Source organism: Leuciscus leuciscus (assembly GCF_965113295.1).
Source record: "Leuciscus leuciscus genome assembly, chromosome: 10".
NCBI lineage: Eukaryota > Metazoa > Chordata > Actinopteri > Cypriniformes > Leuciscidae > Leuciscus > Leuciscus leuciscus.
The window spans coordinates 18,961,752-18,985,422 of NC_138734.1; the positions used below are offsets into that span (position 1 = coordinate 18,961,752).

General features: G+C 37.7%; 1 protein-coding gene across 1 annotated transcript; it reads left to right on the forward strand.

Moving 5' to 3' along the window:
* Nucleotides 1–13,916: 13,916 nt before the first annotated feature.
* LOC309508168 (extracellular calcium-sensing receptor-like) lies at nucleotides 13,917–23,458 on the forward strand (the record flags this gene model as incomplete). The annotated part of the gene is made up of 6 exons (XM_082182693.1): nucleotides 13,917–14,258; nucleotides 14,349–14,637; nucleotides 14,713–15,468; nucleotides 15,560–15,787; nucleotides 17,953–18,076; nucleotides 22,554–23,458. The coding sequence occupies exons 1-6, from the start codon at nucleotides 14,050–14,052 to the stop codon at nucleotides 23,456–23,458; spliced, it is 2,511 nt and encodes an 836-aa protein (XP_082038819.1). The 5' UTR covers nucleotides 13,917–14,049.
* Between the last annotated feature and the right edge of the window lie 213 nt (nucleotides 23,459–23,671).

Below are 23,671 nucleotides of genomic sequence, written 5' to 3' on the forward strand. Positions count from 1 at the left end.
ACAAATTTCGGCAAGTTCTTCCTTTCCTTAAGCACATTTTCCTGTAATATTCCTAGATTGTCCACACTTAAAATCTTTTCAAACACCTGTTCCTTCTGGAAAATTGGTACTGAAACGGTTAAAAGCATAGCATACATTTGTCTCATGAAACAACCAAACCTGTCAAAACTATTCCCAGCAGAACAGGCCCAAGAAGTATCCTTCGGTTTATTTATTACTGTGTCATTCCACCACCTTAAAATCTGAATGGGTGGAATTCGGTTTGTGGGTTTTGATGGCTCTCCCCCATGGCGAGAGAAAGGCAAGTGTATACCTTCCATTAATGGACCGTAATCCAATGGGCTATAAAATCCAGGAGGAATCGGATGAGAAGAAATCTTAGCCATCCTGAGGATGTAACTGTAAGGGATGGGCAGTTTGCACTTACCCAATCTATTCATAAATGTTTTTAAATTGTCTGATGTGGAATTAAAACAATCTTTGAGTCCAAACCATTTCATCATTACTTCTTCAGTAAAAAGAGTAGATGGAACTTTTCCAGCCAATACTTCTTCCACAATATGGGTGATTTCCTGATGTTTAATGGAAGCAAACTGTGCACAATATAATTGTTTCTGCATACTGTTAAAAGCTTTCTTTGTCTGTTGGGTTATGATTGATAGCGCAGAAGCAATAGTGTGAACATCCTGAATCGTTTCTTTTTCTTCATTTAGACTTTCTTGCAAATATGCATCTGTTTGCAGAACCTGTTGTCCGACAAGAGCTTTGAGTTTAAGTTCATTCCGCTTCAGTTCCTGCGCACTTATCCAGTTGGATATGCCTAAACCTGTTCCAGTGGCTCCAAGCATATTGTCTACAAATCCTAATAACTTCCGTCCAGTAGAGGCTTCTCTGAGGTTACCTTTTGGTGGTTCCCTTTTTGACTGATCTGCCGGAGAGTTAATTGCTACTGCGCTATGGTACCTCAGGAAAACTGTTGTGATAAGGTCTTTATACATCTCTGTCACACCTTCTCCTCTGCATTGTCCATCCATGTCTGGGGACCATGCTGTTAGGTTTACTAGGACTGGCACATGGATCCATTGAATGTTGTTGATCAGCACCCCTTGATAAGGCTTTGTCACCACTCCAGAGGAAGGTGCTGATTGCTGCTCTGGACACTCCTGCATCATCACCATCACTGGGAGGACCACAGCCACGATATAACACCACATCTTTATTTGTCTTGGTTGGGGTTCTGAAAAATACATGCAAACAGAAAGAGTTACCCCCCCCCCCTTTTTTTTTTTCTTTTTTTTTTAAACAAACAATAACAACAATATTATCCTTAAAATCATAACACATACACAGTTATTAATCACACAGTAACAACAAAATTATTCATTAAAATATATTTACATAAGCAAATTATGTAATTAATAGAAAAAATATATCTAAGCACAAGTTGGTAACAAACACATTTTCTTGTTTTTATGTATTCGTTTCGTTAGGTCTGTCATCTGATTTTTTATATGGTTTCATCTGATCAATGTGGAACCATTTCTTCACTGGGTGTCTGTTTTTAGTTTTATGACAGATTTTGTAAACTGCATCTCCACATTTGTCAATCACTGTGTATGGTCCAATCCAGTTAGCGGACCATGGACCCTCGTGGTGATAGTTCTTTACCATCACCTCATCACTAAGCTCAAATTTCTGGACATGCACATCCTGATCATAATACATCTTGTTGTATTTCTGACTGAGCCCAATTTCTTGAGCAGCTTGGTTATACATAGCTGTTAATGATTTACACAGATTCTTGAGGAATGTTTCTGTTGTCCATCCTTCAATCATAGGTTTGGGAACTTCAGATAAAAGATGTTCTGGTAATCTCATTTTTCTCCCTGTCATCAATTCATGAGGACTAAAACCTGTACTTTTGTGATCAATCCCTCTAACTGACGTCAGTATGCTTGGAAGGTTTTGAGCCCAATTTGGACCATTCTCTAACACCATTTTTTTCAAAGCTGTCTTCAAAGTTCTGTTTGATCTTTCCACCCCTCCAGATGATTGTGGATGATGTGCTATATGGAGCCTATGCTTTATTCCAAGCAGTTTTGCAAGATCTACATGGATTTTCCCTGTAAAATGGGTGCCTCTATCACTTTCTAAACTCAGAGGAAGGCCAAATCTACAGTACACTTGTTCCCAAAGTACTCGTGCTGTGGCAGAAGCAGTATCAGACTTGATTGGAAAAGCCTCAATCCATTTGCTAAATGTGTCAACAATCACTAGAATATATCTGTACCCTCCTTTAGCCGCAGGTAAAGGACCAATATAATCAATCTGAAGGTTCGTCCAGGGGCCTTCAGCAAGGCAAGTCGGTCTTAAACAGCCCTTCTTTTTTACCCGAGGGATTCCTTTGAGCACACGTTAAACAATTTGCACAATATTCTTTCACATCCTTATCCATGCCTGGCCACCAAAACATATTCCATATCCTGTCCTTTACCTTTGTTACACCTAAGTGTCCCCCCTGATTGTGGATATGATACAAAATATCATTCCGCAATCTTGTAGGTGGAATCCATACTGGATTATCACCATTTCTGTACAGTAGTATATCATCATGAATTATCAATTGTGCATCATGTGGTGCAAATGGACCATCTTTAATAGATTGATCATTTCTTTTCAGCCTGATTGCTTCTGTTATCAAAGGATCGCTCTTTTGGGCATTTTTCAAATCTACTGGTTCTTTAAGAGTGATAGCTGCGATTGATTCTTGTTCCTTAATACCTGAAAATGTTATTCCTTCCATAGCCGCTTTCTTTGCTAATTCATCAACTATCAAGTTTCCGTCCCCATGTTTGTCTGTTCCTTTCTTCTGGTGAGCTTTAACTTTCAACACTGCAATTTTATTAGTGCTCTCCTCAGCAGATGACCATAATGCTTGTATCGGACCACAATGAACTAGAGGTTGTCCATCTGCACTGGTAAAACCCCTCTTCTGCCAAATCGGCAAGTACTCTGTAAGGGAATTAACCACAAAGGCAGAATCTGAATATATGTTCAAATCTGAGTCTGGGATGACCTCTAATGTTTGTAATACAGCTGTCACTTCTGCTTTCTGAGCTGAAAAATGAGATGGACATTTATACAGAAAATTTCCTCTATCACAATGAATAGCAAAACCTGTATGGTACTTCCCATCTTTCCAAAACCTAGAACCATCAACATACACATCAACAGCTCCTTCAATAGCTTTTACCTCAAAGACACTGTCAGAGGATGGAATGTGTTCATCTTCACAAGTGTGTGGAGCACCTTCATACAGAAGTGTTCGGGGCAGCATGGAGTTGGGTTTGTAGACAGTTTTCAAATTTTTGGATCCTAAATCTAACGTCCATCTACCTAGTCTAGCACTCGATACTCCTTTCACTTTCCCATTTTAAGAGAAGCTGTAAAGGAGTATGTGGCGTATGCAGTGTCACTTCATTGAAACCATAAATGTATTCAAAATGTGACATTGCCCAGTGAACGGACAAAAGATGTCTTGTACATAAATCAAATGCTTTTTCAACAGGGGAAAGTACTCTAGACGCATAAGCAATTGGACGCAAATTTCCTTGCACATCCTGCAGAAGGACAGTTGAAAGAGCTTCCTCGGTTGCAGCTGTCTGCAAAATGAACGGTTGTGTTCTGTCTGGATTGCGAAGGGCTGGAGCTTTAATTAAGGCTGCTTTTAATTTTTCAAATGCTGTCTGATGCTCCGGACCCCAATCTAAGGAATCATTTTTCTTCTTTTTTCCTGAAAGGAGAGAGTTTAAAGGTTTTGCAATATCTGCAAAGCCTTCAATGAATTCCCTACAGAATCCCACTATTCCTAAAAATGATCTCAAAGCTGTCACTGATACTGGAACTGGAAGTCTCTGAATAATTTCCACCTTGTGTGGGTCAGGTGTACGCCCCCCTTCGCTTATTTTTATACCTAGATAAGTGACTTCTGACTTAAGCAACTGAGCTTTTCTTGGATTCAATTTAAGTCCAGCCTCATCCAGCAACTGAAGTAATTCTGCTAACAAAGTGAGATGTTCTTCCTTGTCAGCTGTCTGCAATAACAGATCATCCACATATTGAATCAGACATTCAGGCTTAGAAAAGCGTTCCAGTATTTTAGCTAAACACTGGTGGAACAGGGTAGGTGAGTTCACAAAGACTTGTGGGAGAACATTCCATGTGTACTGAGTGTTTTTGAACTTAAAAGCAAACTTGTATTGACACTCTGGATGTAATGGAATTGACCAGAAACCATTTGACACATCAAGAGCCGAGTAGTAGTTAGCCTCTGGTAAGAGAGATGCTAGCACATCAGGGGTGGAAGCTACTACAGGTGCACAAGTCTGAGTACATTTGTTTAGCTCCCTGTAATCTATGCATAATCTCCAAGAATTGTCTGGTTTGCGAACAGGCCAAATTGGGGCTAATGATGGAGAAAAGCATGGTCTAATAACACCCTGTTCTAATAGAGAATCCACTGTACGCTGTATACATGGATTCGCCTCATCTGGATATTTATACTGTCTGAGAGAGGGTGGGTCACGACCCTGAATCTTCACTTCCATTACACTAGTATCAACTCTGCCACAGTCATGTTTTGATTGAGCAAAAACACCTCTGCTTTTTCTCAATATTCCTGACAATTCTGAATCTTCCACTGATAGCAATGTATCTAAATCATATTCCTCTGATTTTTTTATTGTATGTACAGCATGTACATCAGAAATCTCCACAACTTTATCTTCACTCTGAGGATTACGCCAAATACAATTGTTGCCATAGTCAATAATATAGCCACGCTTAGTCATAATATCTGAACCTAAAATACTACGACCATCACCTGTTCTGCTGAGCCATGCTTTGTCTTTGAATTTATCTTTTCCAATTTGAAATGACATATTATCTGTTTGTGATGCTAGAGATATTGTTCCATCAAAACCCTCCAATGTTATTGTCTTTTTACTGTTCTGTGAGGAATTTTCTGAATGAAGAATTGTTAATGAAGCACCAGAATCTACTAACCAATCATTGCATCGACCTCCAACAGCAATATTTACAATTGGTCTACCATGATTATCTCTTGACAGTGGTGCTACATGTGTTATGGAGGCCTGTGATCCCTATGCTGAGGAACACTTGGCTTCAGATCTCTGCTTATCCAAATTGGAACGAAGTTCCTCGTTCTCCTTACTCAATCTGTCTACTGTGGTCTTTAATAGATTTAAATCAATTTTTGGACCTGTTCTTTTGAATGTAGATTTGCACATTCTGGAAATATGTCCCTCTTTGCCACATGAGTAACATACTGGGAGGTTATCAGGATTATAAGCAGGTGGTCTCTCCACTATATCCCCTGTATTGTGGTCTTCTTTTTTCCAGTAGACCTCTCGATCACTGTTCTGATATGGTTTTCTAACATTTATTACTGACACAGGATGAGATTTTTTTTCATTAGCATTATTGTTGTAGAACTGTGTCATTTTAGCAATTATGTCATCATATTCAGACAGAGGTGTCACAAACATCGTCACAGCAGAACGGGTGGATGGGTCACATTTGCTAATCAAAGCAGTCTTGAAACTGATATCATTCTGAGTAATATCAGGATTGCCACTGAAAGTCTTAAATGTCTCCAGTAATCGTTCTGAGAATGCTGCTGGGTGTTCCCCTTTTCTCATTTGCATCTCAGATATCCTATCCCAATTAACTGACATCACACCTAGGACATCCAGCAGTGCCTGTTTCCTCTCTGGCTTATTAGCAGTTCTGTTCTTCACTTTCTGGGTTAATGCTCCAGACAAAGTGTCAGGCAAACACATTCTTAGCAATACGCATGCATCACCATCTGTAAAATTGTAAACTTCAGCATATTCCTCCAAGTTTTTCAGAAAATCTAATGGGTCGTGTTTGGCAGGATCAAATTTTCCAATATTCTTGATCACAGCTTCTAATTCATTTGGATTAAAACCTCTGACTACAGTAGAAGTCATTGGTTCTTCCCCTTCTTCAGTATCACGCATAGTTGTAGTAGCATGAACTGGTGCCATTGGAAACCTAACTGTACAATCAGAATATTGGCTAATTAATGACTCAGAATCTTGTTCCCAACCCTCAGCACTGTCTTCCTTCAAATCTGGCATCTCTGAAACTTGATTACAAAAAGTGACACCTAATGTCTTACTTGTATTTTTCTGAGTTTTGCCATTCTTTATAATGAACTGACAAGCTGTCTTAGCTTCTTCCAAATCCTTAAACAATGATTCCACAGAAGATCTGAGCATACTATTGTTAGTTCTAAGAAGCGCAATCTCATTTTGCATCCTGACTTTTTCTTCTTTGTATATCATTTCATTAGCCTGGTAATTGTTTTGTGAAATTACCCCGAGTCGCTCATTTTCAGTCTCCAATTCCTCTACTCTCTTCCTGGTTACTTTGTAGGAAGCAAAAACAGCTTGAAGCGCATTTGCTACCTTTCCTTTTTTGTTCCTAGGCATTTTGGGATAATTTTCAAACTTGGAGATAGCCCACTCATATGGTTTATCAACAATATTTTCTATTCCATCAAACAATCCCTGAGAACCGTGTTTAGCGATGTATTTAACAATCATTTCTTCCATTTTAAAGTTTTATCTGGCTTTACAGTAACTTGTGTATTCACAACGTCTGATTTAAATGACTATGCGTTATCTACAGTAGATGCTTTAAGATATTCGTTAGTCAATTTATTCACAGATTGTATGCAAATAAACACAACCAGCACACTGATCGAACCTTCTAAACTTAATCAAAGTCACAGTCCTTAGGACCTTAATTTAACACAAACTCGTTATAAAAAAATAAAAAAAACAAATAAAAAAATAAAAAAAAAACAACACTGTCACAGTACGTCGGACACAACCGCACTACGTCGGGTTCTTGTGTGTTTTTTTTATTTTATTTTTTTATTTTATTTCCTTTCTCATTTCCCAAAACAGCTTGATAATTCACAGTACTTCGGCCATAAACAATATATACAAAAAAAAAAAAAATCAACACTGTCACAGTACGTCGGACACAACCACACTACGTCGGGTTTTTATGTTATTTTCTTAAAACAGCTTGCTTATCAGTACTTCGGGTTCAAACAATATTTATGAATCTTAAAACAATGCCACAGTACGTCGGGCAAAACCACACTGCTTCGGGTTCTTTTGTTTTAAACTTCACAAAGTTACGGCACATCAGACTCACTAGTCTCTAGCCTATGTTATAACACACAATATTTGTGAAATAATTCTGTGACCACACTACGTCGGGTCTATTCAATTACTTTAGAATTTCATCAGAATTATTACAACTTCACAATCGGTTTCAAGTACTTTAGAAACATACACATTTGTTTCAGTTACTTTAGAAACAACCAGTCTGAAATAATTCTGTCACCACAGTACTTCGGGTTTATTCAATTACTTTAGAATCTTAACAGAATTATAACCGACCAACACCAAATTTCAGATACTTTAGAAACTTTACACTTAAGCACTTTGTTTCAATTACTTTAGAAACAACAATTCCAATACAAGTTTGTCACCACACTGCTTCGGGCTTATTCAGTTACGTTAGAATCTTAAACAAAATTTTATGGAATAGGCTTAAAACTCCTCCTGCTAATACTGAATAAACCAAATTCGATCTCTTCTGTCCTTAATTTTTCTTTTCTAGATTTTTTAAAACGAGGAATTCCTTGACAAAAACAGCATAAATGAAAGAAAACCGCTTTTTCTTACCTTTTCCCTTTTTTGTTGGAAATCCGTCGACTGGGTCTGGCTCGCCAATATAAGAAAAAATGATGTGGACGTCGAAGATCTCAAAAATGAAGTTTATTTACAGCAAAGTAGTAACAAAGTACAGGCAGCACTTCGGATTCAGCGGAGTCATACAGAATGAATCTCATCTTCTCAGCTCAAACATTTATCCTCTATTTCGTTTGTCTTCCCCCTCTTACATGTAAATGAAGCTCTGTTTTTAAGTGTAATTTAAGAATAACAGATTCGTCTTCCCTCTCAACATGAGGCTGAAACTCTGCCTTAAATGTAAATTGAGGATCTTTCCTCTGTGCCCACATCTTTGATGTTCTGTGAAATCAGAACAGCAAAAGGTTAAGGTGATAAAATCTATCTGAAGTGGATCTTCTGTTAAAACAAAACGGTCAAATGTTTTAGGTGATAAGATCTATCTGTAGTGGTCACATCTTTGATCTTCTGTTCAAACAGAACGGTCAAATGTTTAAGGTGACAAGTTATTTGAAGTCCCAGTAATCAAGATGGTTGTTAGTTGCCCTCTGTGATACTATTTACATATTACTGAGATTGGATGTAATTGTCTCTATATGATAATTAAGCTCTTTTAAGTGAAGGAACATTTTGATATATATATATATTGGAGTGGAGTTGTAGGGAACAGAACATAATTTCTTATACCTGTATTTCTTTCATGCAAAAACGTCATTCGAGGTGTCAATGTAATGGGAAAAACATGTCGGAGTCGAATCTTGACTGCAAAGTACAATAATATGCATTTATTCCAGGAAATACCATATTTCTTAATATGAATGTTATTTTCGATCTCTCACATGACAGTCAAAGTAGGCGTTTCTTCACAAACAAAGAAACCTCTTCCCGCTTCAGATCAGAAGATCCGATTCGCTGTTGCCACGAAAAAGGGGGCGTGGGACACCGCTCACGGGACACTGATAAAAGTCCAAACTTTCAGTTTGCTCGCTCTCTCAACTCTCATCCTCTCTTCTCCCTCCTTCGGAAACTCTGGAAACCCAAGTCCGGACCGGCTTCGGCCTGCTTCTCTTATCTTTTATTTCTTTGTATGTTTTTCTATAAGTCTAGTTTCGTTTTCCCATTCGCCTCAGTTCATTCACGAGCTGAATGAACTTAGCCTGAATCATTCTCGGTAACGTACGCTCAAGTGAACATTCAAATCTTCCCGCTACACAACTCCGGAAGAAGACCAGGACACGCATTTCAGCCCTAAAAGGAACACACACATATTCCTTTTTCTCAGCTCCACAAAAGAGTGCATCAAACTGCAAGTATATAATCTGACATATTTTAAAGCTGAATCGATGGTGTCTCTCAAGAGGGTTCTTTGTTTGTAATAAGTTGCCAGGCTCTTCTTCAATTCTCTGACTCTCTCACTTTACTTTCTCTCTCTCTCTCTCTCTCTCTCTCTCTCACTTTATTTTCTCCCTTTCATTTCATTCACTCTGATCACGTTATGTATTATGTTTTTGTTTGGTTAAATGTTTGTTTGTTTTATTGTTTGCATTTTTACGTACGTTTATATTTGTAGCTCATATAATCTCTCTAGTTTACATCTATTAAAATCCATTTATACTTTAACTGTCTCTGTGTTTGAAAACCCACCTTATAAGTCAATGAAATCAAAGATCTAAGCTACAAGCTCGATATTATAGACTACCCTGAGTAGTTTTAATTCATAAACTCAGGAAGTTTGATGTTCATGGCCAGAAGATAAACTTTCTTGGAGTTTGTAAACAGGGATACTCCTTCTTAACTGTGATAGTCTTACATTTATTCGCTGGACGAATGAATGATGACGAGACCAGTTACAGAACGAGGTATTTCCGAAAATTGATAAAGTAATGTATATACGATTTATGAATTATGACCATGAGTTATGATTAGTAATATTTCCCAAATTCCCTATATTCTTGAGCTAATTCGCATTGACCCAGAGTCAGATGTATTTACGTTACAATACATTGAATTAAATTGATGTAAAACAGGTTTTGCTTGGAAAGCCAATATGCGAGGGGGGCGTGAACGAGGAGTGGTTTACACCTGAGAATACAATGTCCCACCCACTCTGCATAATTAGCCATTCATTCAGGTGTGACACTGACTGAGCCACAATGCAAGGACAAAAGATATATTTAGAAGAAGACTTATATTGACCATTTAAGATTTTGCTTACATCTATCTTGTAAATATGTTTTGCTATTTTATTAAAAAGGTTACAATTACAACAATAATTACAATTTCAACAATATTTAAAGTGTACTCTTTCTTTGTAAAAAAAAAAAGATTATAGGCCTACATTTTATCTATGTATTCATTAGTTTGAATATAGCCAACATTGGAACAGCTAACATCTTAGTTGATGACAAAAATAGTATTTTATATATATAGAAATTGCTAAACAAAAGCTTATTTGATGTGGCAGTATATTCTACAGTAAAAACTGTACCCAAATCTAGTCAACAAAATGTTGTCTTTCATATTTCGCCTGACTGTAACGTTGTTTTTATGAAATATTAGGGCATATAAATGTTAATTTGCAGTTTAATACGTTGCTTATACAAATAGCCTACATTTTATTTCAACATATTTCAGTCGATTTTAACTCATCTCAGTATAGCAATACAGTTTGCTAAAACATCATCATTCATTCACACACGCGATTTAAATTTAAACTGTCTTTTTGCAAGCTGTGGTAAACAGCGCGCATCTCTGCCGTTCATTCATTCATAAACAGAAACCCGATTCACGTGAGAAGGAAAAAAAACTTACTACAGTATTCCTCAGCTCGCTGCTCGATATACCCGCACTTCTGAGGTACATTTTCCATTATTATTATTCCTCACAGCGCTGCGAGACGGTGTAAACAAGTAATGATCTGAATAAACTTGTGTTTTCTCGAGCTGAAATGGGGGCGTTCACAGGTTTGCGTGGATTGCCTCAATCATTTGCGTTTGAATAGCGCGCGCTCTCCGTAGGCGGAGTCACATTACATTTGAATGAGCTGTAATGAGCTCGACTGGAATCGCTCTCTTTTAATACAGATTTCACAAGATGAGAATATTTGTTTTTTATATAAATTACTTAATTTAAAAGAAGATAATTCAAGCTTCATGCCTGTGTGTCTGTATGCCTGTTTGACTGAGTATTCGCTGAGTTATTGTTCATTTTCGGACGCGTTTCAGAATGGACTTCACTGGCAGAGAGAAGGCAGAACTCGCTTCGTGTTTATTTTTCTTTATTTGGCAAAAAGCACAACACTTTGTTTTTATTGTGAGTATACACAAAAATAATACACATTTAACAGAATCGATTGATGTATGAAACTCCTATGGAAAATCAAAGTCAACAGAGTATTTATGAGTTTCTTTTACACTGATAAAAAAAAAGAGAGCTGGTATCGCCGGCGACACCGCCGACCTCAGGGGGTTAAGCGCTGAATGACAATGATACACAAACTATAAGGCGAAACCTGGCATGTTTGGTATCGTTGGACTCGGGAAGGATTCAGGATTTCAACAGACTAATGGTTGGGTGCATTTATAGCCATTTTCATGAATTTTTTCCCTGTTATAGAGCCACCAAGTGGCCAATCGTTGGATTGAGCTCATGAACATGTGTCCCGAGTTTAGTGAAAATATCTCTTTCCGTTCATAAGTTATAATCGTTTTAGTAAAAGTGGCCCTGGTGCCATCAAACATTTTGGTTCCCCTTAGCAACCGTGAATTTAAATTAAGAATTTTTTTGATGATTATTGATAGTCACTGTCCAGAGAATATTTCTGCAGTGGTTTTGTACCGATCAGGCTAAAAATCTAGGAGTAGTTCGCAAAAGTAGGTTTTTCAAAAAACCTCAATTTACTCGAAATTGGCACCAAAGGGTGAGCAAATCCGAGGCATGCATATTGTCCGCCTTGAGCCAAGGATTCCAACGATACAAGACACTTGAGCCTACGCCTAACAATTGAGGAGTTATGAGCCATTTCGTACTTTTGACCGTTGTAGCGCCCCCGTCAGGCCGATCGGGGCGGGCCTTGGTGAAGTTGTAGGCGGTGTGAGTACTATCAGCCCCCAAAGTTTCAAGTCTCTACGACTTACGGTTCGGTCTGTCCGATCAGTTTTACATGGAGAATGCTGCATCATGGGAAAATTAACAATTACAATAGGGTTTCAGCACTTCGTGCTTGAACCCCTAATAAAAATCAGTACAATTACAATAGGGTTTCAGCACTTCGTGCTTGAACCCCTAAAAATCAGTACAATTACAATAGGGTTTCAGCACTTTGTGCTTGAACCCCTAAAAATCCTTACAATTACAATAGGGTTTCAGCACTTCGTGCTTGAACCCCTAAAAAGGATTTTAAATACAGAAATGTCGGCCCTCTGAAAAGTATAATCATGCATGTGTACTCAGTACTGTTTATTAAGTCCAGAGTCAACGTAGCCGTCTACCAGGACATTTTAGAGCAATTCATGCTTCCTTCAGCAGACAAATTTTATGGAGAAGCTGACTTAATTTTCCAGCAGGACTTGGCACCTGCCCACACTGCCAAAAGAACCAAAACCTGGTTCAATGACCATGGGATTACTGTGCTTGATTGGCCAGCAAACTCCCCTGACCATAACCCCATAGAGAATCTATGGGGCATTGCCAAGAGAAAGATGAGAGACATGAGGCAGAACAATGCAGAAGAGCTGAAGGCCGCTATTGAAGCATCCTGTTCTTCCATAACACCTCAGGAGTGCCACAGGCTGATAGCATACATGTCTCGCCGCAATGAGGCAGTAATTCATGCAAAAGGGGCCCAAACTAAGTACTGAGTACATATGCATGATTATACTTTTCAGAGGGCTGACATTTCTGTATGTAAAATCCTTTTTTTTTTATTGATTTCATGTAATATTCAGATTTTCTGAGATTTTGAATTTGGTGTTTTCATAAGCTGTAAGCCATAATCATCAAAACTATAACAAATAAAGGCTTGAAATATCTCACTTTGCATGTAATGAGTCTATATAATATATTAGTTTCACCTTTTAAGTTGAATTACTGAAATAAATGAACTTTTGCACGATATTCACATTTTTCGAGTTTCACCTGTATATATGAAGGCCTCCGATGAAAAAGACTCTAAAAGCCTCCTCTGTCAAAAATGAAATAATAATATTGAGTGAATGTTCTCCGCACATAGTGTACGTTCAAAAAATACTTTCACTTCAAACTCACTAAATCCCAGCTTTAGCCCATTCAGAAATGCCGGTATTGGGTAGAAACATAGGAGCCTGATAAAACATTTAATATTAAACGAAAACTTTAGACGAAAACTGCATCTGAAGTCTTCATATATATGTATCTATCAAAGTTCAATCTTAGTGACATACCCGACTGAAAGGCTCTATATGCGGGTCGTTGTCTTCTCAGGTTTGAATCACATCAATATTCATGATCATTCACACCGCCAAGCATATTGCCTTTCTAAACAAAAAGTGTCACATCATTTTGAAGAAAAAACTCTAGGCGACAACATCCATAAGTCAAAAGTCTTGTGGACACATATTTAGAATGTGTTTTGTGGCTTTATTTCAGAAACTTTCATTTTTTGTTTTTTCAATAACCATGCATATACATTATTCTCTCAAAAATAACAAACATTTTCTCTCAAAAATACAAACACGTACTGTACATATATGTTGCTCTCATATTATGGTAGCCCTGTTTGTGCTAAATAGAGTGTAATGACAGCTTTGCCATTAATATGTTTATAAGCAACTGAAAAAAAGCACAAATGTCAGTGTATGTCAAAACATCTCAAGGACAAAAACACGTTGGACCCCTAAGGGTTAGTTATGCTAATTTATTGGAATGAATAGTTGAAGGTAATCTCTGACAAATGTCTGTTTGGACCAAAAAGAGGCATAATGTGTTAGATAGGTATCACAGTATGATTTCACAGTAATGACTGATTATTTAAATATTCACAGTTTAACAATTTAATGCCTTTTAATGGCTTGATTAAATCAGACTCTATCATAATAGCGTGACTCTATTCTGCCTCTGCTTGACTTGACCCATGTCCTTACCCAATGAGGTCACTGGCTGCATTGACAATCAATCATCCATATTAATTGTGCGTATAAAAGTGCAAATATTGAATTAAGCCAGTTGCATTTGGCCTCTGTTGAACTCAGACTTTTGGATGTCTGTCTTTATTTGCATTATCTTGCTTAACTTTCAACTTCATGCAAAGGCAGAAAAGCCTTTTTGCCGAATGATGGGGGACCCAAAATACCCGTTGCTATCCAAGGATGGAGACGTAACTATTGGAGCACTTTTTCCAGTCCACAGCATAGAGACATTACCTTCATTTAAGTTTAAGCAAAAACCTCAGCTTTTATCATGCTCAAGGTTTTTTACTTCAAAATCTGTTTTGGTCATTATAGCAGATCGTGCAAATAATGCAGTTTGTTTAACCTTCTGGTTTCATTTTTTGTACAGTGTAAGTCTGAGAGACTTCCGAATGGCTCAAATCATGATCTTTGCCATAGAGGAGATTAACAGAAGTGAAAATTTGCTCCCAAATGTTTCTATTGGCTACCGAATTTATGATACCTGTGGTTCAAGACTATCTTCTATGGGTGCAAATATGGCATTGATGAATGGTGAACAATTTGCATCAGGGGACAGATGCAATGGACAGTCTCCTATTCATGCTATCATAGGAGAAACAGAGTCATCCAACACAGTGATTCTGTCCAGAACTACAGGACCTTTTAAAATTCCAGTGGTAAGGAGCAAAAACACTTAATGTTTGACATAAATACTGATGACTGTTTCACTGTTTTCTTATGCCTTATTTCAGATAAGTCCCTCAGCCTCATGTGAATGTCTCAGTGATAGAAAAGATTACCCCCATTTCTTCAGAACTATCGCTAGTGATTACCACCAGAGCAGAGCACTAGCATACATAATCAAATACTTTGGCTGGTCTTGGGTGGGAGCAGTGAACAGTGACAACGATTATGGAAACTATGGAATGGCAATATTTCTGAATACAGCCGAGAAGGAGGGGATTTGTGTGGAGTACTCTGTAAAATTCCAGAGAACAGAGCCTGAAAAACTAAAAAATGTGGTAGACACAATAAAAAAAGGCACTGCAAAAGTCATTGTTGCATTTCTTACCAATTTTGAAATGAACAATCTACTTGATTATTTAATTATTCAGAACATTACAGGCCTCCAAGTAATTGGTGTGGAGGCATGGATAACAGCAAACAGTATGGTCACTCCAAACAGTTTTCATGTGCTAGGAGGATCATTGGGGTTTGCTGTGAAAAAAAACAATATTGAAGGTTTTGCCGATTATGTTATAAAAGCATTCTGGGACACAGCTTTTCCATGCTCACAGACTGAGGGGAATTCTTCTCAATATCAATTAATTTGCAATGCATATCAAGATCTCCTTGTGTTGAAAAACAACAATGAAGATGTGCCTGAACAAAGATATGCAAGCAATGTATACAAATCAGTTTATGCCGTGGCTCATTCACTTCACAATTTACTGAAGTGCAAAGAAAAGGAGGCTTGTGAAACAGACCTGAAAATACAACCACAGCAGGTAATAAAAAGGATAGACAGAGTGATAGACTGAAAGGCATTGAACAAGAGGATTCACCAATTTGTGCCTGCAAATGACTTTTTCTCAATAGGTGGTTAAGGCTCTGAAAAAGGTCAATTTCACCATAAAGATGGGAGATCACGTGTGGTTTGACAGCACTGGTGCAGTTGTAGCCCAATATGAAGTCGTGAACTGGCAGCAGGACTCTAATGGATCAATCAAGTTTAAACCAGTAGGATACTATGATGCCTCACTTCCCCCTGACCAACGATTTGTGCTCAACACTGACAACATAATCTGGGCCGGAGGACAGCTGGAGGTAAATGGCTGTAACATGCTTATCATACAGGGTTTGTTTAAAGTTTGGAAACAAAATGTCAAAACATTTGAACTGATCAATAAAAATAGCTTGAAGAATATCACATTAGGAAGGTATTTTTAACAGTGCCCTCCACCTTTGCTCAAGGCTTTGCACAAATTCAGAACAGAAATTTTGGTTTCCCCCACACAAAACCGTTTACAAATGTATGCTGTATGATTCCACATTTATGAAAGTAAAATAATGACAAATGTATTTGAAACAAAAAAGCTTGTTTAATTTCACTAATTGAAAAATAAAAATGCACTGCTTGCATTTCAATGCATTTAAGCTGTGAATGTTTCAATTAAACACATTTCACACATTTTCATTATTAAAAATTAAATATTACTTATTCACATTCCAGATTTCAGTCTGTTTAAAAACACAACGCATCATATTCGACAGGCAATTTTCGGACCATTTTATTTCGCTTTACAAATTCGCTTCCATAAATTCAGTGGTTCAAATGTATATAGTGTGCCTCATTAATAAGGTGCACACTGAGATGATATTTTATTACTGTATTAGTCTAATAAGCCACGTTAAGCGTTTTCTTTATAAATGCTTAGTTTTGTACGTCGCATAACTTGCGTTCATATTGTGGGCTAATCTTCTTGCCTGTATATAGTTTGAATCTTATCAATAAGGTTTATACTAAGTTTGGTCTTTTAATGTTACTGCATTTTCCCATTAAGCTATGTTAAGTGTGTTATTTGTCCCATCGGCTGGAGAATCCTGGAGTTTGCCGTATGAGGGAAACCCTAATACTGCAGCACGGCGCCGCAATATAAAGTTAAGGAACTTAACAACCGAGAGACTCGGATGTAATGTTTGATCTGTACATCAGCATCGGGAGAATAACGTCATAATCTCGTTCATGGTAGAGAAAGTTGCTTACATGTACACGGGGAAAGTAACCGTGAAGACTTAAATGTAAATGCAGATTTTGATTTTAAGATTTTAAATGCAGTCTTAATCAGCTTTTCTGCACATATACTGGCCCTGATAATCATCACATATACTTACTGCTTGCTCCATTTCTGCAAATCCACTTTTGTGGATGAATGTCTCTCTCTGGTATACATCAACACCCGCTTGTACCACCAGCAGGTGAGGCCGACTAGCAGCAGATGGAAATTATGCACCAATACTCTACTGCTATTCCTGCAGTTCCCAATGTGTAATGATTTAATTTTCTGTCAAACCACTGAATTTATGGACCACTGAATTTATGGAAACGGTTTATTTTTAAACAGACTATTTTGGAAGTGAAATCTGAAAGGTGACAATGGATTATTACATTTTTTATAATGTAAAAAGTTTTATAATGTTAACGCCACTTAAAGGTGGGGTAAGCCATATTTCAAAAAGGCTGTTTGACATTGTTGATATTTGAAATCAACACAAACAAAGACACCCCTCTCTTCATTGCTCCGTCTCCAAAACTCACCCTCCAAACCTAACCGCCCTGCTCCGAGTTGGTCTCAAACCTCGTTCGCTGGCATGCGAGGCGAGTACACTAAAAATGCAAGCCCTAAACATACAATGCATTAAAATACAAGCAATGTTAATGCAATGCATTTTATTTTTTCAATTAGTTCAATTCAACAAGCTTTTTTGTTTCAAATACATTTGTCATTATTTTACTTCCATCACATTGGTTTCAAAGAAGATAATATGATTTACATTACCAAGAATCAACTGAATATTAGAAAACGAAAAATGCATTCATTCTTGGTGTACAAGGAAAATTGTTGTGGTCTAAATTGTATACAGTGTATTTATATTGTTTACTGACACTGGACATTCAGAGCAAAAAGGTCAAGTGGATAATGATGTTTGATCAAATGTACATAACAACAGCAGAGGGCATTACTGAACAAGTTTTGAACAAAATGGCATCACTACAGTAGTAATGGTTTGAATTACTGTAACAGCACTTTGAAATGAATTTCATTCCAAAAACATTTTCACTGACCCCCATTGCATACTGGCATCAATTAACATTGCAGGTATGAAATACTGTTCTCAGAAATTGACCAAAAAAAAAAAAAAAAAAAAAAAAAAAAAAAATGTTGCAAAGTAAAATTAGATAATTGTGTACAGTGTATTTTTCTATGTAGAAGCCAAGGTCTGTGTGCAGTGAGAGCTGTCCTCCAGGAACTAGGAAGGCTGCACAGAAAGGAAGACCTGTCTGCTGTTATGACTGTATTCCATGTGCAGAAGGAGAAATCAGTAATGAGACAGGTAATTTTCAGCCCATCTCTCAGTTTCGATCCATGTACCTTCGGATAATTTGTTTTCTCGTTTTTGTTTTCTAAACAGAAAAACAAAGAAACCGTTAATTTATCACATATTCGACCCTAATCTGCCAACTTGAATAACAATAAAACCAAAATGGATAAACAGCTTGAATATTCGATCTCTACATGGGCGGGAATAAAACGTCCCTTTCCACTGATTAGTCAACCAATAGTCTCAGCCTCAGACGTCACGCCCACGGAACTTTGGCTAAACGTCTGATGCATATGGTACACTTAACTGGAAACACTTCAGGAATGTCGAAGTCGTCATCTGATTGGTTGAATTTTATCGGATTTCCGGGGGGCGCGAGTGTCGCGTTTATTTTCGGTCCGCCAGGAAACAAATGTCATGACGCCAAAACCCCTCGTGGAAGAAGAAAGCCGTTGTTTTTACAACTGAGACAATGAGCGCTTACCACGATCAACTAAACGCTGTATTTTCAAAAGTATGTGAAGTTCGCGGCTCCATTGATGCAGTAAACTTGCACAAGGTTCTTGAATGAATCATTTATTAGATGCACGCCGGTCTGTTGTTGTAGGGACATCAACATTATATTGTCACGCCCCTAAATATGACGCGGTACAAAACAAACTGTGATTGGTTGTGTTACATGTCAGTCAAACGTCCTCTTGGGCGGTCCTTGGCCAAGAAATGCTGCGATAGAGTACAGACCTTCTGCCATCAGTCTGAAGGTCTGGCTATGCGAGACTAGTCAACCAAAGATCAAGCTGTGTCATCAGTTCTTACTCAGGTCCACGCAACAGAATAATAAGTCATCTGATACAGTTGTTCGGATTATTACAGAGTTTATTGCAACTACATTTAATCTCTTTCTCATCAAACATCCAGACTAATAAATGGCTCGACACAAACCATACCAGGGCAGAGCCTAGACAGAGCTTTCTTCTGTGTAGGCTACACATACATTTGCGTCCCGTGAAATACTAATTTATCATATTAAATAATAGTTTACTTGGCATTTTCTGTCACAACTACCCCTAGTCGTTTTTCTACAGTCTAGTCTACATATATGGCACACCGCCTGTTTTGTTTAGCTGACCAAATCTTAAAATCTGTGTCTGTGCGTTCAGACCGCCGCCGGCAAGAGCGTCAAAGTGACCAGAAGTCATTAATTTTAAATGCGAGCTCTGGCGACACAAAAGAACACAAAAGCCTTACCACACAAATGGCTTTTAATTGGTTTATTTCGTTAGCAAACATGTAACTATAATTGTTAAGTTCTTTCCATCGATCAATTTCTTACTTTCACATTTAAAAGATTTCATGAGGTTAACTTATACCCTACGTGTGGTCAGTCTGCACAAAAACCAATCAACATGCTTGTTTGCTTTGCGGCCCCTTTAAATAAAGTTTCACAATGCGTTCTTCTGCCTACACATAAATTTGCGTGCCGTGAAATTAGTTTATCATATTAAATATTAATTTACATCATATCTGCTGTCACAACTACCCCTAGCCTACCTATGTGGCACACTGCCTGTTTAATTTAGCTGACCAACACTTGAAATATGTATGCCAAAACTGTGCGACACACTGGACAGTGCGGAGAGAATGTAGCATATTTACACTGTAGAGAAGTGCAGAGCAGCAGTCCTGACTGTTGTTTTGAGCAATAGACTGAGTGTACACTGAGTATTAAAGGGATAGTTCACCCAAAAATGAAAATTAGCCCATGATTTACTCACGCTCAAGACATCATAGGTGTAAATGACATTCTTCTTTCAGACAAATACAATCAGAGTTTTGTATTAAAAAATTGTTTGGCTCTTCCAAGCTTTACAATGGCAGTGAATGGCCGTTTCTGTTTTGAAGTCCATAAAAGTGCATCTATCCATCATTAAAGTGCTCCACACTGCTAATAAAGGCCTTCTGAAGCGAAGCAATGCGTTTGTGTAAGAAAAATATCCATATTTAAAACTGAAAAACGGTTCAGAAGGCCTTTATTAACCCCCCGGAGCCGTATGGAGCACTTTTATGATGGATAGATGCACTTTTATGGACTTCAAAACAGAAACGGCCATTCACTGCCATTATAAAGCTTGGAAGAGCCAGGATATTTTTTAATATAACTCCGATTGTATTCGTCTGAAAGAAGAATGTCATATACACCTAGGATGACTTGAGGGTGCGTAAATCATGGGCTAATTTTCATTTTTGGGTGAACTATTCCTTTATTATCACTCAAAACAATGTTTAAATTTTTTTCTGGCAGCTAAACTTCTAAACCAAAGTCACAGATCATTGTGCGACTCACAGCATAAGCACACAGAGTAGTGATTAATTTCTGAACAAATCAGTTAAGTGATTCACCAGCCATACAGCCTTTTATTACTGAACGAGTCAGTGTTTGACAAAATGACTCAATCATTAACACAATGACTTTCTACCACCTACTGGCGATATTTCATAATTGTTTCATCTTGTAATTTATTTCATATTTCTGTATTCAAAATGTTGTTTAAAACATCAAATTAATCTCACTGTATTATGCATTTGCAGTTGCTGTGTAAATGCATTTACTGACCTCTCTGAGCAGCATTAAATTGTGTAAATAGGCCTCCATCAAAAAGCAACTTCAGATGCTGCTAATATGCCACCTCTACAGCACAAGATGCCTTTGGTTGAATCAGCCTAGAGTTAAACTCAAATTTTATTGACTAAATTTAAGAATTTAAATTTAAAGATGACATAGGCCTACATTAAATAAAAGTATTAATTATTTAAGTATACTTAATTATTTAAGTATATTTACCTTAATTAATTTATGACGGTGATACATGGCAAGAAAAAAAATACTCTTCATCTCTGGCTTTATTATTCAAAGTGTTATTTCATAGTCTACCATTGAATTGATTCTGCTCTGTGCTTCACTGTAACTTATGCATTCTCTCTGCGCTGTCCAGGCCGCCGCGCAGATTCGGGACACAGATTCTGAGAGTTGGTCAGCTAAATAAAACAGGCAGTGTGCCAAAAACGACTAGGGGTAGTTGTGAGAGCAGATGCCACGTAAATTATTATTTAATACGATAAATTAGAATTTCACGGCACGCAAATTTGTGAATAGCCTACACATAAGAAAGCACTGTCTAGGCTCTGCCCTGGTATGGTTTGTGTCGAGCCATTTACTAGTCTGGCTGTTTGATGAGAAAGAGAAAGGTAGTTGCAATAAACTCTGCAATAATCCAAACAACTGTATCAGATGACTATTATTGTTATGGTCACCAACTGGAGTGCCCTTGAGAGCCCCCAGAGGGCACTCCACATCAGACTATTGTCACTCTCTCTCAAACTACAATTCCCATAATTCTCATTGTTCTCAGCACTCATTGTTTTCAGCTGTGTCTCATTATCCTGTTAAGCTCACCCTATAAAAGCCTGGTTCATTCTATTAGTCTTTGTGTGAAGTCTTGTATGTGTCTTACTGCATTTCTGAGTGTGTTTTTCCTGGTTTTTCCCGGTTTTTCCCTGTTTTTTTTCCCCGTTTTTCCCCCCGTTTTTTTTCCCCTTGGATTTCTCTCTTTGCCTCAGCCTTTAACTAGTGGTGGGCATATCGAGGCTTCGTGGAACACTGAAACAGTTGAAGCAAATGTGTCGTATTGTGTCGAGGCTTCGAAACAATTTGACACCCATCTCTACGGTGACCCCTAGTCGTCAGAACAGTGTAAATGCAACAAAAATGAGAAGACAGAGAACACCGCCCCCAGCTGTGAACCATTGAAATTTTTAAGTGTTTCGAAACGTTTCGAAACAGTTTTGACGTAATGAAATCACGTGACTCTGGCAGTTTGATACACGCTCCGAACCTTTGATTTGGAACAAAAGATTTGTAAAGGTTTCGAAATTACCATCACTAACTTTACCATCATTACCTACATTACCATCTTTAACTGTTATTGTTTGTTTGTGTATGACCCTTGTCTGGATTTGGATTACGATCGTGGAAAACCCTTTAATGAAATATTGTATTTGGATCCTCAACCTTCTTGTCTCTGAACAGTAAGTGTAACAATTATTCTGTTGTGCGGAGATAAGAACTGATGACAACACGGCTTGATCTTTGGTTGACCAATCAGCGGAACCATGTAGAGATCGAATATTCAAGCTGTTTATCCATTTTGGTTTTAGTGTTTTTCCATTTGGCGGATTAGAACAAAGTGTGATGATAAATAAAAATATGAAAAAAAACGAGAAGGGTCAGATATGTGATAAATAAACGGTTATACGAAAAAGGATATGAAAACGAGAAAACAAATTATTTGAAGATTTTTTTTTTTTTTTTATGGTTATTTCCCTCTTTGTTTTTCCCTTCTCTTGCAGTATTGGCATGCAAAGTCTTGGCAAAGAGTTCATAAATAAAAATATTCTCCTTTTGTTTGTAACATCACAATTTTCTTTACAGATTCAAATAACTGCAAGCAGTGTCCAGGGGAATATTGGTCTAACACTGAGAAAAATAAATGTGTGTTAAAGGCTGTCGAATTTCTGTCATTCACAGAAGTTATGGGTATAGTGCTAGTCTTTTTCTCACTATTTGGAGTTGGATTGACTATACTGGTGGCCATCCTGTTTTACAGCAAGAAGGACACCCCCATAGTAAAAGCCAACAACTCAGAGCTGAGCTTCCTCCTGCTCTTCTCATTGATTCTGTGTTTTCTCTGTTCACTTACTTTCATTGGTCGGCCCACGGAGTGGTCCTGTATGTTGCGACACACAGCGTTTGGGATCACTTTTGTCCTCTGTATCTCCTGTGTTCTGGGGAAAACAGTAGTGGTGTTAATGGCCTTCAGGGCTACACTTCCAGGAAGTAATGTCATGAAATGGTTTGGGCCTGCACAACAACTACTCAGTGTTCTTGCCTTTACACTTATACAGGTTCTTATCTCTGTGCTATGGCTAACAGTATCTCCTCCATTTCCCAACAAAAATATGAAATATTACAAAGAAAAGATCATTCTTGAGTGTAGTCTGGGTTCTACTATAGGTTTCTCAGCTGCTCTGGGTTATATTGGTCTACTGGCTGTCTTGTGCTTCATGATGGCTTTTTTGGCTCGGACGCTGCCTGATAAATTCAATGAAGCCAAATTCATCACATTCAGTATGCTTATATTCTGTGCTGTATGGATTACATTTATCCCATCTTATGTCAGTTCTCCTGGAAAATTTACTGTAGCCGTGGAGATATTTGCCATTTTAGCTTCAAGCTTTGGTTTACTACTCTGCATATTTGCACCAAAATGTTATATAATCATGTGTAAGCCTGAACAAAATACAAAGCAGCATATGTTGGGAAAGTTTAACAAATAAACTGATTTAATTTAACTGTTCTTTTTCAATGCTATATATGTGGACAAAATCATAACAATTTGACCATGTACAAAGTAGCTCTGTAGAACGTATGTGGTCCACGAGTTTGAGTCAGTCACTATGTTCTGTATGTTGTAGGTTTTCATGTTGCTAGTTACATTAAATAATAGTTTAGGGTATTTTCTTACAAATTTCACACTGCTTTTTATGGTG